Here is a 16471-nt window from a genome sequence, read left to right as displayed (position 1 = left end):
ACGATATTTAATTTGTCCTTTGCGTATATTTGAGAACTTCGATCTACACTGCATTACAAGCGGGAAATGTGAAATAATGCGGTACCAGAAACCAACACCCGGACCAGCAGGTAAGTTACTTGTAGGTTTATTGGTAGGTATATGCCAGGAAGACACCGGCATATCCCTCCATGCCAGCTTACACTCTCCAACTGTAACTGTTGGAACTCCTGTTCAGAACATAACACCATAGCACTCCACACTCACTGACATCACAACATTCCAGGATCGGTGATGTCACCAGCACTCAGAGATACACTACAACACTTCTCCCTCCATACATTTCAGAAACAAGAAAGATCTCACAACTAAAAACTTCGACCCAGAACAATCCCCCACATGTACGTCTGGCCAGCACATAAATGCACCAACACACCAGACCCCAAATTGACACCAGTAATATACCTAGAAGACACTGTCCACCTGGAGCTCGCTCACAACCCCAAAACCAACACAGCAGAATATTAAAAGACTGGATGCCAACCAACCTAAAACACACACTAAAGACCCTGCGCCTCACTTAACACCAAAACCACAGCGCAACCATAAACCTACGTGGCACCCCAAGAATCTGCTCCTTAAACGTGCCAATAAATAAAATGGTACATAAGAGTTGCACTCTACTAGTAGCGAAGAAGAATACATTGAACTCCACTCTGTCCCCACAAAGCCACAACCAATGAGGAACCCACCGAAGTAGAAAAAGGGCTAATGCCTGCCCTAAAACCTGAACTGGAAAAACACTTGAGGACCAAAAATAAACTACGCACCACCACCCGCTTCAAGCTGCCCCTTGAAAACGTAGGACCTGCCACGCCCCAGCGTTCCCAAAAAGTACATTACACTAACACTCTAAACCTTCCGTGCACCAACAACCTTCCACCCTAGTCTGCACCCTAGGGCACCAGGGCCAACACCCCCGGGCACTATCCCAACTCAACAGGGAGCAACAACAAGCACATCACCACCAAAATCAATCCACAACAACGCTCATACAGAGCACACTAACACACGCGAACACCATCAAAACCAAGGTCAACCTCAATAGCGCTAATCATACGCCGTAAACCACAACACCACAAGACCCCAGGTCCTTGCCAACGGTCTACGACAGTACACCAAACACACCACTAGGACCCTAGTCCAAGCCAACTGCCCCACCGCAGCACACCATCACTACAACCCAGGACCCCTAGTCCTTGCCAAAACGTCACACCAACACACAACCACAGGACCACCTCGCCCCAAAAACTGCCCACAGAGGAGCAACTAACCAATATGGAAATTGTTGTATTCTTATTGGTATGTTTACTTTGTCCTGGCTCCCTACACTGCGTGAACGTGTGGAATGTTTGGATTTGGATGAAAGGATTCGATCGGGCGGTTGGAGAGCGAATGGAGTCGATAAGGGAGTAATTGAGTCACAGTGCAGGGCGCCAGGTTTATGACCTTAATGTAAATAAATCTTGTTTGATTTACCTGCTGTCCCTTGGATACTTCAGAAATGGGACCCCTGGCAACAACCAAGCTTCCATAACCCACACTAACCACCACCAAATTTCACTGCAGTACCCCAAGACTGTCTCCCAAAACACTACCAAAACACTACCACCCCAAGACTGCCTCACTTTGTCTCATTAAGCCTCTCCCTACATATGTTGTAACCAGTTTCCAGATAGTTGTACAGGACTGCACACTACAACTCAACTATGAGTCACACTGTGCTACCCCTGCCCAGCCAATGCTCCGGTCAGCTTGCAAGCACATGCTATTCTCTGACCACTGTGTTGTATGTAACTCAGTCACTAGTGCCTACTGAGCCCATGTTTTTTTTTCCACCTGTACCATTGCGCAACATTGCCATTGCAGACTACTGTACCTACGCTACCTGAACCCTAGTTAGTGCAACTCATTGTGCCTACGTTGAACTTTGCCCATTGTACTAGTGCGTAATTTAATCATTGCAGCCTATTGTGCCTATGCCTTTGTACTTGAACCTTAGCCACTGCAGTTCATTGTGCCCATGCTGAACCTGCCCATTGCGCATCTGTACTTGAACCTAGTCACTGCAGCTCATTGTGCCTTTGCTGAACCTTGCCTATTGTTCCTTTGTAATGGAACCTTTGCCTTTGTACTTGAACCTTTAGTCACTGCAGTTCACTGTGCCTAAGCTGAACCTGCCCATTGTGCCTTTGTATTTGAACCTAGTCACTGCAGCCCATTCTGCCTTTGTATTTGAACCTAGTCACTGCAGCTCATTGTGCCTTTGCTGAACCTTGCCCATTGTGCCTTTATACTTGAACCCAGACACTGCAGCTTATTATGACTATCCTGAACCCTGCCCATTGTGCCTTTGTACTTGAACCTTTAGCCATTGTACTCGAACCTTAGGCACTGTAGCTCATTGGGCCCATGTTGAACCCTCTGCCCATCTGAAGCAGCCTACTTAGCTCACTGCTTCTATGGGAATCTAGCCCCACATCATGCCTAGCACACCCGGCAGCCTGCTAGTGTATTTATTTCTAATTATCCTCCTCCCAAGAGAGCACAACAGGTACCCCACAGCGCTCATGAGAGGCTTACACAACTTTTCCATGACCATCCTATCTACTGATACCAGTATGGAACATCCACATCCAAACCCCCCAATTGAACTTCCTAGCAACCCATGTAGTCTTGTCCACAGAAATTCTAGGTTGAGAGCCAGACTCTTGAAACTCCATGAGCCTCTAACTAGAACACTACCTCCCTCCAACAAAAGAACCAACATCCAGAAGGCCAATATCGTCCATCTCAATAGCCGTAGACCTCTCCCCACCTCTTCTAAAATTGGACTGTCTCATCTGACAGCCCTACCCCTCAAAGGGGGATTAATAAATGCAAGATCCCTGATTGCACATGCAACAGACATCTGCGATCTAATAGTGCTCAACAACCTGGACTTCATCGCCATCATAGAGTCTTGGCTGCATGACGCTGCAGGACCCCTACTCTCTCTACTCTCTTTAGCAATCCCAGAAGACTTCACAATACTTAGACAAGACAGAACCAATACACGTGGCGGCGGTATTGCTAACATTGTTAAGTCTAGCCTAGGTATGAGGATTGCGCCTACAACAGTTTCCGATTCATGCGAAACACTCACCATCAAACTTCCTTTGGCTAGCTCCCAAACATTGACTATCCACCTCATCTATAGACCACCTGGACCCATAGGGACATTCGAGGAGGACCTCCATAACTTACTCTCTAATAACCTTAAAACCTCCTCCCAACTACTTGTCCTAGGGGACTTCAACTTGGGTTTCAACAACCCTTCAGATAAAAATGCCACTATCATTGCAAACTCCCTTGCTAACCTGGGTATAATGCAAAAAACTATAGAACCTACTCATATCAAAGGGAGAATCCTTGATTGGCTAGCAGACTACAACTGCACTGCCAACATCAAAGCCATCATCCCCCAACCATGAACTGATCATTTCTTCTTGTCATTTGAATTATCTACCTCCAGACCACCTCCTCCAGTATCAATCATGGCCCTGCCTTGTCCAACAAGAAATAAAAAGAGCATCACCATAGACAAAGTAATCCCGGCCATTCTACCCATCCTTAATGGTTTAGAGGCTCATTTAGACCCAGAAACATTAGTCAAGGAATATAATAAAATTATGCTAACTACAATTGACAATATCGCACCTATGAAACTTAGACAAAGTAAACCTAAATCTCACTTAAACAAATGGTTCACTCCTGAACTAAAGGACTTGCAACTACTCAAGAGGAGTTGCGAAACAGCATGGAGGCTTACCCCTTCAGAAGATCACAAAAAAAAACTAACAGAAATCTCCTCCCACTATAAAAAAGAAATCTATCTGGCCAAACAAAACTCATTCAACACGCGTATCGCCAATGCCAATTCAAGCATGAGAGAACTGTTCACCATCCTCAAGGAACTAGAGTCACCCATCCCCATTCCAGAAATATACTCTAAAGATAAAACTTGGTGCTCCGATATCCAGCAAGCCTTATCAAATAAAATCTCCTTACTCCAAACAAAAATAGCAAATAAGAAAGCCTCCCTTACACAGCCACCTAAGACCAATAACCCAATTATAGACCCTGCCCTAAAGGTATAGGACCCAGCAACACGATTTACATTTTCTAAAACTTCCACCCTTGAGGTGGAAAAAGTCATCCTCTCTCTAAAGCCTTCAAACTGTCAGGGAGATACCTGTCCTGCCCAGCTCATAAAAGATGCTGCTAGGGATCTATCTCCATTTATTGCAAAACGTGTCAATTTCTCATTCACGTCTGAAACAGTGCCCACCAATCTAAAACAATCCTGCGTACTACCACTGCTTAAAAAGCAAACGCTAGACCCTCTTATACCCACAAACTACCGTCCCATTACGACAGTCCCCTTTCTGCTTAAAATTCTGGATAAGATTGCCTATAATCAAATTCAAAGTTTCCTGGATCAACACAAACTCCTAGGAGAGCACCAATCAGGATTCCGCCCTCAACACGGCACAGAGACCGCCCTCATTGACCTGAAGGCACACATAGACGAACTAAGAGATAAAGTAAAAATGGCCCTCCTCTTACTGCTGGACCTCTTGGCAGCATTTGACCTCGTGGACCATGGGGTACTTTGCAGTCACTTAGACTCTGCTGCACATTTCTCCAGTGAGGCTATAACCTGGATCAAATCCTTTCTTAGCAACAGGACTATGAGGGTATTCTCCCCTTCGGCAGCGGCCGACCCAATCCCCATCCTGTGCGGAGTTCCTCAGGGATCGTGTGTCTCCCCAACTCTGTACAACATATTCACCAAGCTCATTTTCGATGATCTGGACCTTCTCAGCTTCACCTACACTAACTATGCAGATGATACCCAGATTCTCCTCCCACTTTCTGGGGATTATGGTAAGGATTTGGCCTTGGTGAACAGCGTGTATACCATCGTCCAGGCATGGATGACAAACCACGGTCTATGCCTGAACGATGATAAAACAGAGCTCATCATCCAGGGGACGCACCCCAACCTTAAAAAACTTAGCCAGGACTACACTTAATTTGAAATTGATGGCAATATCATCAGGGTGTCTAAAGAAGTGAAGACACTTGGATTCTATCTGGATGCCACTCTCTCTTTCGACAAACAGGCCAAGTCCCTGGCATCTGCTACCGCTTACACCTGTAAGCTTATCAGAGCTGGCAAGCATTTTCTATCTGACAACTGCCTCATCTTAGCGAGAGCACTAATCCTCTCGAGGCTCGACTATTGTAATGCCCTCTACATTGGAGCAAATAAATCCATCACCCACCGCATTCAAATTCTACAAAACAACGCCCTGCGAGCCGCCCTCGGTATCTCTAAAAGATCACACATTTCAAAGATCAGACGCAAAACAACTGGCTGTCTACCCAAAGCAAAATCCACCTCAAAGTAGCGTCATTGGATCACAAAGCCTTAAACAACGCCGCACCGAGCTATCTGACCAATAAATTTGCAAAAAGAAACCATATGCGCCCAGCTAGAACCGCTAATGCCAATAGCCTCATCATTTCAAGATTTAGGCTAACTAAGGTGGGGGGGTAGCAGCTTCCAGGTTCAAGCAGCCCAACTATGGAACTCACTGCATAACCCTCTACGTGAGGAACAGCCCTTTCTGAAATTCAGAACCAACTACATCAACCTGCTGAAGTCTACCAATGATTAGCCCATTGGTGCACAAATATCCCCAGACTACCCAGTATTTACATACCTTGAGCCTGCTCCTTCTGACCCTTGGATCTCTTCACTCTGCCCTCCTGGTTGAGGAGATAATGTTCATCCGGCACCTGGATATTTTACTGCCCCTACTATACTAGGACTGTATATATACTGCCCCTACTACCATCCGGCACCTGTATATTTACTGCCCCTACTATATAACTATGTCTTGTAAATTATAAATGCCTACTACTTGTGATATCTGTATCCTGTATTTTGTATGTAACCTTTACTACCTTGTAACCTAAGCTTTGCATCTTCTTGACTGTTGCGCCCGTTACCCTTGGATCTGCCGCGCATTACAAATGAATAAAACAAACAAACTACACAACTCCTCCTCAGGGCCTCAAGCCCCTGCCCGACTGCACCAACCGCAGTACAACCTCACTGTCATACCACGATGTGGGACCTCTTAATCGAGTAAGGCCAACACCTCACACCAGAACCCGAATATGCATCATCCACACACCCTCTCACCACGCACTAGACCGATGATACATTTAATCATAGCACAGTGTAATCTCACTGGACGACGAAAAAAGAATCCAGTTCTCCATGTAGGAAAATGACTTTCTATAATGAATCAGGGAACTCCTATAGCTGGACAACAACAAAAGAGGAACCTGCACCCACGAGTACGAAACCCACCCGCAAGTCCAGGTCAGAAAGACCATTTCAGCCCCATCTGCAAGGAAAAATATTATAAAGCACAAACAATCCAGCATTTCGTTTGTGAACACAATGCAAAATGGAAAACTCAAACCCGCAACCCACAAGTCCAAGTCCCTCATAGTCCAAGCCACCTACAATAAAATCAGGTTAAATACCAAATACAAAATTGTATAATCGTATTATAAACGCATTCCACTCAAACAACACACACAGGCCGCAACATAAACACAACACATCCATACTGGCCCTTAACACAGATACACCGGTGAGCTACATACAGGCCACAACACATGACGAGACACCACACTGACTGGCCATACACATGTTACTTACAACTGTTGCACAACAATGACAACTGTCCTTCTCGCATGGAACTCCCAGCAGTCACAAACGGACCCGTCCCGGGCTCCGGAAAGCACTGCCACACAGAGCAAAGAAAAAAATGGAAAACTACGCCCACCTTACTGGCACAGTGCGTTGTCCCAAGTCCCTTCCTCGCGAAACCAGCAAGGCAATTCCTCCTTGTGAGGCATTGCAACATTGTGCCACCTCCCGCGCGGAACAGATAAACAGCACAACTCTGACCATTGCTCTTCACACACAGGGCACGTTCCACACTACCTCGGCGCTCCAGTTGCTTTCTGCGTTCCAGCCGTCTACGCTGGAATGCCTATCTCAGACACTCTGTCCTCCGGCGACCTGCTCGCAGTCCATAGCAGTGAATAACCTCACCAGTGCCCTCTATGGCCACGGACACCCTCACCCAGGACTCACGGCCCCATTGGCCACTCCGGCATACAGCAGACGTCCACTACTGTCTACCGCTTACCGCTGTTCACGACTTGCCTCCTACCGACTGGACCGCCCGGCCTCCAGCCACACCAGTGGACAATAACACAATTCCTCTACTCTCCCACACTTCAGGATGGAATAGTCCTGAGCGCCCCTGTAATACAGGCTACGTGCAGACTCAGACGCTACAGCTGCTCATGACAGCACAGCACAGTATGCCTCTTCCTCCGCCAGACCACTTCCGGCCACGGGTCTCTTCCAACCCGCAAAACCCCTTGTCCTTCTCCTGCGCCACCACAACGGGACCGGTCCTCAGCCAAACCGGTCGCTGGCTCAGCACAAACTCAGGGCACCGCCTCAGAGCTCCCGTCACCCCGGACTCACAGCTGCGCAGCTCCCAACACAGCACATAGGTAAAGTTTAGTCCTTTCAGCACCACCCGGCCTGCTGAAATGTAGCCCCCCCAGATCCCTGTTACTGGAGCTAAGACTGCTGGCTGAAACCACTCGAACGTGAACAACTGGAGGGTGATGTTCCTGGCTCAGTTGCTGTCCCCTCGATGACAGGATCCCATCCTTGTCGCCAGTGAAATAACGTGATACCTGAAACGAACACCCGGACCAGCAAGTAAGTTACTTGTAGGTTTATTGGTAGATATATGCCAGGAAGACACCAGCACGTCCCTCCATGCCAGTTTACACTCTCCAACTATAACTGTTGGAACTCCTGTACAAAACATAACACCATAGCACGCCACACCCACTGACATCACAACATTCCAGGATCAGTGATGTCACCAGCACTCAGAGATAAACTACAACAAAATATTTGTTAACGTGGCCTGGATGCCGCATGGCATTTATAACGTGCCTATAGCTGCTCCCGAAATCTTGCAGCCCACGGAAAGGAGTAAAACAAAAAAAAACAAAACTTAGAATAAACCACCGAGAAAACAACGAGTTAATCAAAACAAACATCAGAAAAACAATTCTGTCCCTCATGACGTTTCTGGGGATGGGGGAGGAGTGCATATCCAATCAGCGGGTGGCATTGCCCTTCTTGCCTCTGCACCTCTCTGTACTGTCCTTGGAAGTTATTATTAGAGCAGGAGCCAGCGCAGCACATAGTGTCAAAGTACACTTGGCACCGGCACTTAATGGCGGCTTCCAGGCCCTTACAATACAGTCTGAAGCTACCAGACTGTCTCTACATGTAGCCAGCTCCGCAGGGTCCTTCGAGGCAGTCTTCGAAAGCAGTTAGAGGACGTGGAGTAGAGCAGAGCAGATGATGAAAGATTGTGCAAGTCAACTTGTCAGGCTTGCAACACAGTTAGAGTGGTGGACCTGAGCCACGTGGCTGACCTCTAGTTTAAGACAACTGGTCACAGAGCTAAGCCAGCTTGCACGTGTAACAAAAACTACCTTTAAAAAAAAAAAAAAGGACCATCTTATTTTGCCATGGAAGGAAAGAGTTTGCACGACTTCCTATCCCGCCGGACTAGCCCCTTCAGAGGACATTACAATCTTCACAGCAGTGCCTCAACTCAAGTGGGATGAGAATTCGAGGGGAGCACTATAAAAGCACGAAACAATGTTTGCGGGTGGCACCTTGGCCTGAAAAGCATATGTAACTAAAAAGGTATGGCATAATGAACGCAAACCACTTTTTTAAATATTAATAAACATATCGGACATGAAAAGGGAGAACATTCCGATGAAAGCTCTTTTTGTAAATCGAAAAAAAAGTTAAAATAAAAGTGATAAAATAGTTCGGTGTATGTTGCAATCCATGAAAGATAGCTCGGGGTGCTAATGTGCCTTTCGCAAATGTATTTTTGTACACTGGAGGTCCGATTTTCCCATCCCAGTAAGACAGCAGAACGAGTTATTAGTGCATTATTGGGTTGCAATGTGACCGACATACAGGACACAGATCCCTCCAACGGAAAGGCAGAAACGATGTGGGCGCCATTCTCTTCCATTTTCCACAAACTGAAAAATATACTCTCTAACTTGCTGCTAAAAAAAAATTGTATATTTTATATCATTAATATTTGAAAACATTTCGTTTATTTATTTATTTTAATTTGTAAAGCGCACTACAGCCCATAGGCATCCAGGCGCTGTTGCAGGAAAATGTAAGAAGGCGAAGTTAACAGTGTAGATTTTTAGTTACATTGTTACAGATACATGTTGACAGAATCAAAACATAGGTCGTTACAGCATTAGAATACATTGAGTGATGAAGTAAGTTTCAGCTATTGCTGGCAATAGGTCACATATACACGAGCTAAAAGTTTAGAAAGCTGGAAGAGAATAAAAACAAAGGGTTTGGTCAGCAGCACTGTTGTATCATGTGGGCTACTTTTGTGTCTTTGTTGTTTCAAAGCCTACAGGCACTGAAGGTTAACGTTGACATGGCAGAGACAGCAGCAAGTCGAGTCAGGAGAGAATCCGTGGACAAGGCACAGCTCGGTCAAGATCGAATTGAAAACCCTGATGGAGGCAGGTGGTAATGTGTAAGGAAGAGGAAGTTGCTGGTTCTTAGCAAAACGGTATCAGTCTGACCTTAGGCAAGGAAGATTAAAATAAAGATGTAATGTGCAAGCGCTTACAGCAACTCCTGGGTATCAGGCATGGCCAGTAGGCATGATCTACCTCTGGAGGTGGAGAAGCCGATACATAGCGTACTACAAATCTAACTTACATGAGTTACAATCTATAACTTTTTGGCCATAATGGGCCTCATCACGAGTTGGGCGGTAATGGGTATTCTCCATTCCTTTTCGGTGCCAATAGCACTGCACTAATTCCGCATTAATAGCGTTACCACCACATTTAAAGGGCTGCCGCCCAACTCGTGATAAGGCCCAATATAGGGACCATTGTGCTTTAAATGTCTTGATGCTTCCTAATGCTCCTTTATACATGTTTCCAAATGCACTGAATTAATGTCATATGTTTAATTGGCGCAAGATGGTGGGAGTCCAATGTAGCATTTGGCGTCAAGTTTACCAGGCACTTGTAGGGCATAAGCAAGAGCTAAACAGCTTCCAGTACTAATAACCCTTGCTAGGATACTCTAGCCACGAGATTAGAACAGCTGCTTCCCTCGCTGTGTTCTTCCCCTAGGATTGTAAAGGGTTCCGTTGCTTCCCGAAGCTAGGTTTGTGCCGTGCTTGGAGGTTGGAGCGTGTTCCCCCTCAAGAACAAGGGGCTGATATAGGAGAAAGATTTGTATGCATGTGTGTTCACGTCTGAAATGGCACTCCATTTGTGAGTGGCAGCCAATGTTGCCAGTGAGAGTCAGCATATCTCACGAGTTAAGCTCTTGCCTCTGACCTGTGGCTAGTACGGACTTCACAAGATCAAATCCTAGCCCAGCTGACTCAACCCTTCATCCTTCCAAGGCCGATAAATTGCATACCATTACATTTGAAAATAAAGCTTGCCATTATTACAGCCGTTGGACATGGAAAGAATAGCATGAAGTGCTACAACTATAATAAGAACATTATTTGCAGGATTGTATACTGGTATTGCATACTACCATGTATTGTAACAATATAATTATTAGGATTAGGTTTATTCAAACCTGATCAGAATAATTATCCGCAATCATCGAAATCACATGCTGGCTGCAGAAGCGTAGACTGGGTAGGGCCTGAATGGGCCAGGCCCAACAAAAATCTGTAAATGCCCATTCAGCAGTTCTGTGTGGGCATTTCCAGATGTAAATGTCACTGCGGTGGGCCCAACTATATTAGCTTCAAGTCCCACTTGTTAGACAATCCCGGCTACGCCTCTGGCTGCCGGCCATGGGTATGTCTTTTTTTGAAAGGTGGCGCAGAGGGGGTGGTGGGAATGTACATTTCTAGTACCCCACTCAAGCAGGTCAAATATATAAACCTGGTCATAAGTATACTGTTACAATAAATGGCAGTCTGCAATGCTAGTATAAAAGCCTGTAAATAATGTCCAGTTGTAACATCACTACTGACCTGTAATAAGAAAATGTCATCCCTACTGCTCTCTAATCAGTTATTATGCTTCAGTTGTGATGTCACAATGCCGGCTGCTTGAGCCAGCACAGAGAAGAATTCCAGCTGCCACTTCAGCACTTAAAGCAGTGACAGGCTTTACAAATGTCTGTTGTAAAACTCTCTTTCTGGGACACTTTACAGCCATTACCTGATAAGGAATGATATGGCAGTATGATTATGTTGTGAAATGCTGCAGTTTAACATTTGAGAGCAAGAATCTACAGGTTATTGCTTATTTGAAAGCACAAAACAAAAATGGTTTTTAGATGCATTTTATTAAACAGCTTTAAACTGTTTTGTGCAGCACATTAGAAGCTGCACATTCTTTTCTTTTATGCCAAACAGATTCAACATAGATTATATTATCAGCAACCAAAAGATCTCTTGCAATACCAATGTATTATAAGGAATAAAATACCCAAACCATACGTAAAAAGCATATTGCAAGTCACTGAGGGGTTCCATGACGAATAGAGGAACGAGGCTGGCACTAGGGGTACTTTATTGCTTACAAACTACTAGCCAGGCATAAAACTCACCCCAATCCTTGTATGAATGACAACACAGCATTTCTTACTCGCCAAGAGTGAATTATCAGTTGCCAGTGACTACTGTGAATCTTGAGGTCTGGTTTTAATTAAGGCTCACTGTTTCTGATTTTTACACATAAATACAGACGGAAATCACTCTTTTCTTTCAGTATTTATTGTATAAAAACGTAAATGCATGTCTCGTGGTTGAGTCTTTAAGTGGGCAAACATGAGTGGCTGTGCAAAGTTACATACCAGAAAGGTTAAAGGAGGAATACAAACCCTTTTTAAGTTGTTTAAATGGCTGAAGATATGTAACGCTTGACTCTTGCAGCAACACTGCTCTAGGAACATCCCATTATAGGAATCCAAATGCTAATGTGTTTTTCCATGTAAATGAATTTGGAAAAAAATACTAGTTACGACTTATTTTTTTTACATAGCAAAAAATAAAAGTGGATACGATTTTTCTTAGTATTTATCCATCTGTTTTATTATTTTTAAAAAAGTGGTGTATAAATGCCGAAAGAAAAAATGACCAAAAAATAAATATGGACAGACGACAAAGGTGAAAAAATTAATTCCCTAACACCGGGAGCCTTATAATGAAGAGCTCTCTAAACTGGAGACATGTGGTTGTGCACGTTGGGAATTTGTGAGAATCTGTTCGGCTGCATTTTAAAGCAATTGTTTATTGCAGACCAAGGCAGCCCTAAAGGCACTGGCATAATCAAAGGGATGGATGAGGTAAAGGACAGCTTGGACCTGAACAGGGAAAGGCAAATAAAGAAATGTTAAAGAATATTGTTTTTACCAAGATACCATTCTTGGGGATCAAAAACATTGGAATCCAAATAGACTGCGATAGTCTTGACTATATTTGAAGGAGAAAGGGTAGGGCCTGGGCTACGAAAAATGCCATATATATGGCCACTCAGGGTCTTGTGTATTACCAATGATCAAGATACTAGTTCATCAGAATTCATCTTTAGAAAATGTGAACCCATCTTGTTGAGGTGGTCATGAAAGGTCCCAATTATGTAGAGGGGTTCACGTTGTGCGTGCCATATTTGTGACTGGGGGCGTGGCAAAATTGGTGCAATGTTGCAATTGTATACGTATCCAGTGTAGTTAAAGCATAATGCGCGCCTCCTTGTCTTTAATAGGACAAGACTCCCTGAGCAGTATGCAGGAGTAATCTTCATTACACTGTTTCAAAATGGTAAACAAGGCCACAATGACTAAGTACTCCAACATAAAGTCCCATATCAATGAAGCCATATTACTTAGTACCACCTCAGATTGCAGATCTCACCCCCTAGTCTGCCAGAATATATCTCTTCTCACGGACTGCCACACTTCTTGGCGCACTTTGCAGGGACGCCAATTAAGAACCACACAGAACAGTAACAGACTGAATTAGACCAGACCACAGATGTCAAAATATTGCCTTGATGACCCAATTTGTGGTATTGTAAGATCCCATAGAACCCCACCACATCACAGGATATAAGGGGGTTTTGACCGAGGGGGGTGACTGTCCCTGCCAGGAAGCTGTGACAACTTAGTAAGTCACTAATTCTGGTAGTGAGGTTGGGCGTTTTGCATGTACAGGGAAACGGCAAGGCTATTGTCTTCAGCAGGAGCTGGTTGCCCTTTAGCACGTCTAGAGCAATCTAATTTTACCAATACTGAGATCAGAGAGTTGGAGCAAAGGACGCCGGCTTCCTTATTGAGTAAGCGTCTTATGCTTCGGAGTGTAGTCTCGCTCGCCTCCCACACTTTTCCTGCAATTTAATTAACTCATTGCCTCTCTTCATAACATATTTTCTTTGGCCACAGCACCTCACATGTTTATAGCTCTGGCACCAACCATATGTTTTCCCACCAATGCATTAACGCCGAACACACGATCCAGAATAAAGCTTTAAAAACCCTTACCCACACTCCAGGGATTTCTCATTCTCGTCCAACTTGATCTTCTTGGCCTGGGGCTCCTCCGAAGCCATCCTCATGGTGAGAAAGAGTGTCCTGAGCTAAGTTTATCGTTAGCCTCGGTCCCTGTCTTTGCCTGTACACGTGTTAGGCACTTTTGCTCGCTCTGCCTCCTTTAGTCTCACTCTACTGCTTTGCACCTCTCTCTTGCGGTGTTATTTTGTATGGCAGTCACGCGTTGCCTTTTTCGCTTCCTCTTGTTGTTTCTATCCCCCTGTCTTGCTCGTTTTCGACAACTCCACTGGTCCCGCAAGCCAGATCCCACTGTCACTGGCTTTGCCTCTGCTGTGCGCACTCCGGTTGCCTTTTTCTTTCGGGAAGTTGTCCCTCTATCACTGTGCTGCTCCACTCGGCTGAACACTTATATAATGGTCTCGCTTTTCGTCTAGGGTTACAAGCCGTCCTACAAGCCGTCCTTACTCCCTCAAACTGTCTCTTCCTTGTCAGACAAGCAGACTCTCTCGCGTCTTCAGCTTTATTTTCTCCATGCAGCTCTCTCTGCCTTTACAAGATTCCTCTCTCTCGTGTCTGCCTCCCTCGCGTCTCAAATCTCAACTTGTCTTAATACTCCTCCCTCACCTTCCGACTCAACCCCTCCTGTATCTCTCTCCTTTTCCCGCCCTCTGCCCTTCTCCCCCTTTGCCCCCATCTGTTCAACCACAATCCATCGCGCACTTCCCCTCTCGGCCCCCTCTCCTCCCACAGCGGTGGAGGTCGCCAAGCAACCTGGGCTGGCTAGTGTCTAGTTCCCATTTGAGAAACGGACCTTAGCAATGCGTTCTCCCCATCACGTGACTTGCAGCGGGGGTCACTGTAACGTACTTTGCCAACTCGTGATCTATATTTGAGTTATATTGAGTGGTAAGGCTCTGACTAGCTGGAGCTGTGGCGACCCTTAGCTTCAGGAACGGCCACGCTCCCTTACACATCTACGCACGCCTACTCGGACTCGCGAAATACCACGACACAGCTCTGGGAAGCGGAGCTTGAGGCTTGAAACGAGATACTGGGAGTCTGCAGAACATGTGCCGTGGACATTAATCTGTACATCAATTCACTTAGACGGATATCTTTGCTTTAAATGGGGGGAAAAGTCCAGGTACTCGTTGGTCTAGGCTTTAATTGCTCGGGGGCTAAGCTTTGACCCATTTATTTTAGCAGGGGCATCCCATTGCCGCCCCTCCACTCCTTACACCCATTCCTGCATGCCACATTAATGTGACCCCGGTCCCCCAGTGATGTATTCCCCATGAATAAAGACCCAAACACAATTTTAAGTTGGAAATCACAATGCCACAGCAAGCTTTATTTGCATAAAGTCAAGGAGTTATCTTACAGGCATCCGTCTATCCACCACACCACAGGTTCTTCTACGCCGAATGGGGCTTCTTAGGTATATCCATACTTGCCAACCCTACAGATTTAGGCAGTAGGCTACTACTGCCTACAGATTTGGGTGACAGATCCTACTGCTTTTTACAGTGGCAGGTCATTTATGTGACTCTAAGGCAGGCTTCAGGACAAAGCATGCAACACATTAATTAGTCTGTCTATACAGTGGGCTGGTAAGTGATTACTTTGATTGGGCTCAGACCAATCCACTGACCAGACAGCTACATGACTCTGCCCTGCACTCTGGCTGGTACAACCCTTAGGTGAACCACCAGTGAAGAAAAGTGGCAGAGCGTAACACCATCCCACAGCATCTGCCTATCAGACGGAGGGGGGTATCAGTCTCTGTCATTCAGTGTTCAACTTGCACTGCAGGAATACATATGTTTTGCCCATGCTGCTGCTACAGAGCAGTGGCAAACATTGCCTACCAGCTCTGTGTAATTACCTTCTGCGAAGTTAGGTAATTGAATTTGGTGTTATCTTACCATTCAGAATTATACATTTTTAACATTTGAACATCTTTCCATGTGCTGTTTGGTGGGTTGTGTATTTTAGAATGCTTCAATGGTGCCAACAATGTATGTTTTGTATTTCATGGTAATGTAATTGTTATGCAAATTATTATTTTTGAAACTTGAAAAGTCCTACATCTTTTTGATCAGAGAATGTTGGCAAGTATGTATATGCCCCCCCCCCCACGTCTGTGTCCGGTGGACCCTTCCGGTTGAGCCCAGCACTCACTACCAATTTCTCTCTACCCATGGCCATTCATTGCTTGTGTTGGGCTTTTCCAGACACTTTCCCCGTTGCCCTTATTCTCAGCCCACATTCCCCAGACCCTTTTTTCGGTGTCCTTATTCACAGTACACGTTTCTAACTCACAGACACTTTTCCGGTATCCAATATCACAGTACATGTTTCTACTCTGCTCTGTGCTCCCGTCCACTTTCGGCACCAACTCTAACTCGGAGGTGTTACGGTTCCCTTACCCTACCCCTTCTACCATCAGATTCTAGCGCCAAGTGCTCCAGTTTCACCTTTCTGTCCCAGAGTGCTGTGCTTCACCTACATTCCATTCCTCCCTCCCGGTTCCCTCACCCTTTAGTCCATCCTCATTGATCTTACCCATGGTGTCCCCCCGTTCTGTTTATCCCTAGTCCTTACCCTCCATCCCAGCGGCTCGCTCCTCCTCTCCCTTCCGGTTCACTTCTCTTACGCCCGACCCCC

General features: G+C 45.5%; 1 protein-coding gene across 1 annotated transcript in view; it reads right to left on the bottom strand.

The window, feature by feature from the left end:
• ADK (adenosine kinase) overlaps window positions 1-14669 on the bottom strand; it is a 1244147-nt gene extending 1229478 nt beyond the window's left edge. The window contains exon 1 of the mRNA XM_069610963.1: window positions 13796-14669. Within this exon, the coding sequence (XP_069467064.1) occupies window positions 13796-13869 (74 nt within the window). The 5' untranslated portion in view covers window positions 13870-14669. The remainder of the gene's footprint in view (window positions 1-13795) is intronic.
• Window positions 14670-16471: the final 1802 nt, after the last annotated feature.

Source organism: Ambystoma mexicanum, chromosome 8 (assembly GCF_040938575.1).
Source record: "Ambystoma mexicanum isolate Mex_15411 chromosome 8, UKY_AmexF1_1, whole genome shotgun sequence".
Lineage (NCBI taxonomy): Eukaryota > Metazoa > Chordata > Amphibia > Caudata > Ambystomatidae > Ambystoma > Ambystoma mexicanum.
This window is presented reverse-complemented; position numbering and strand designations above follow the sequence as displayed.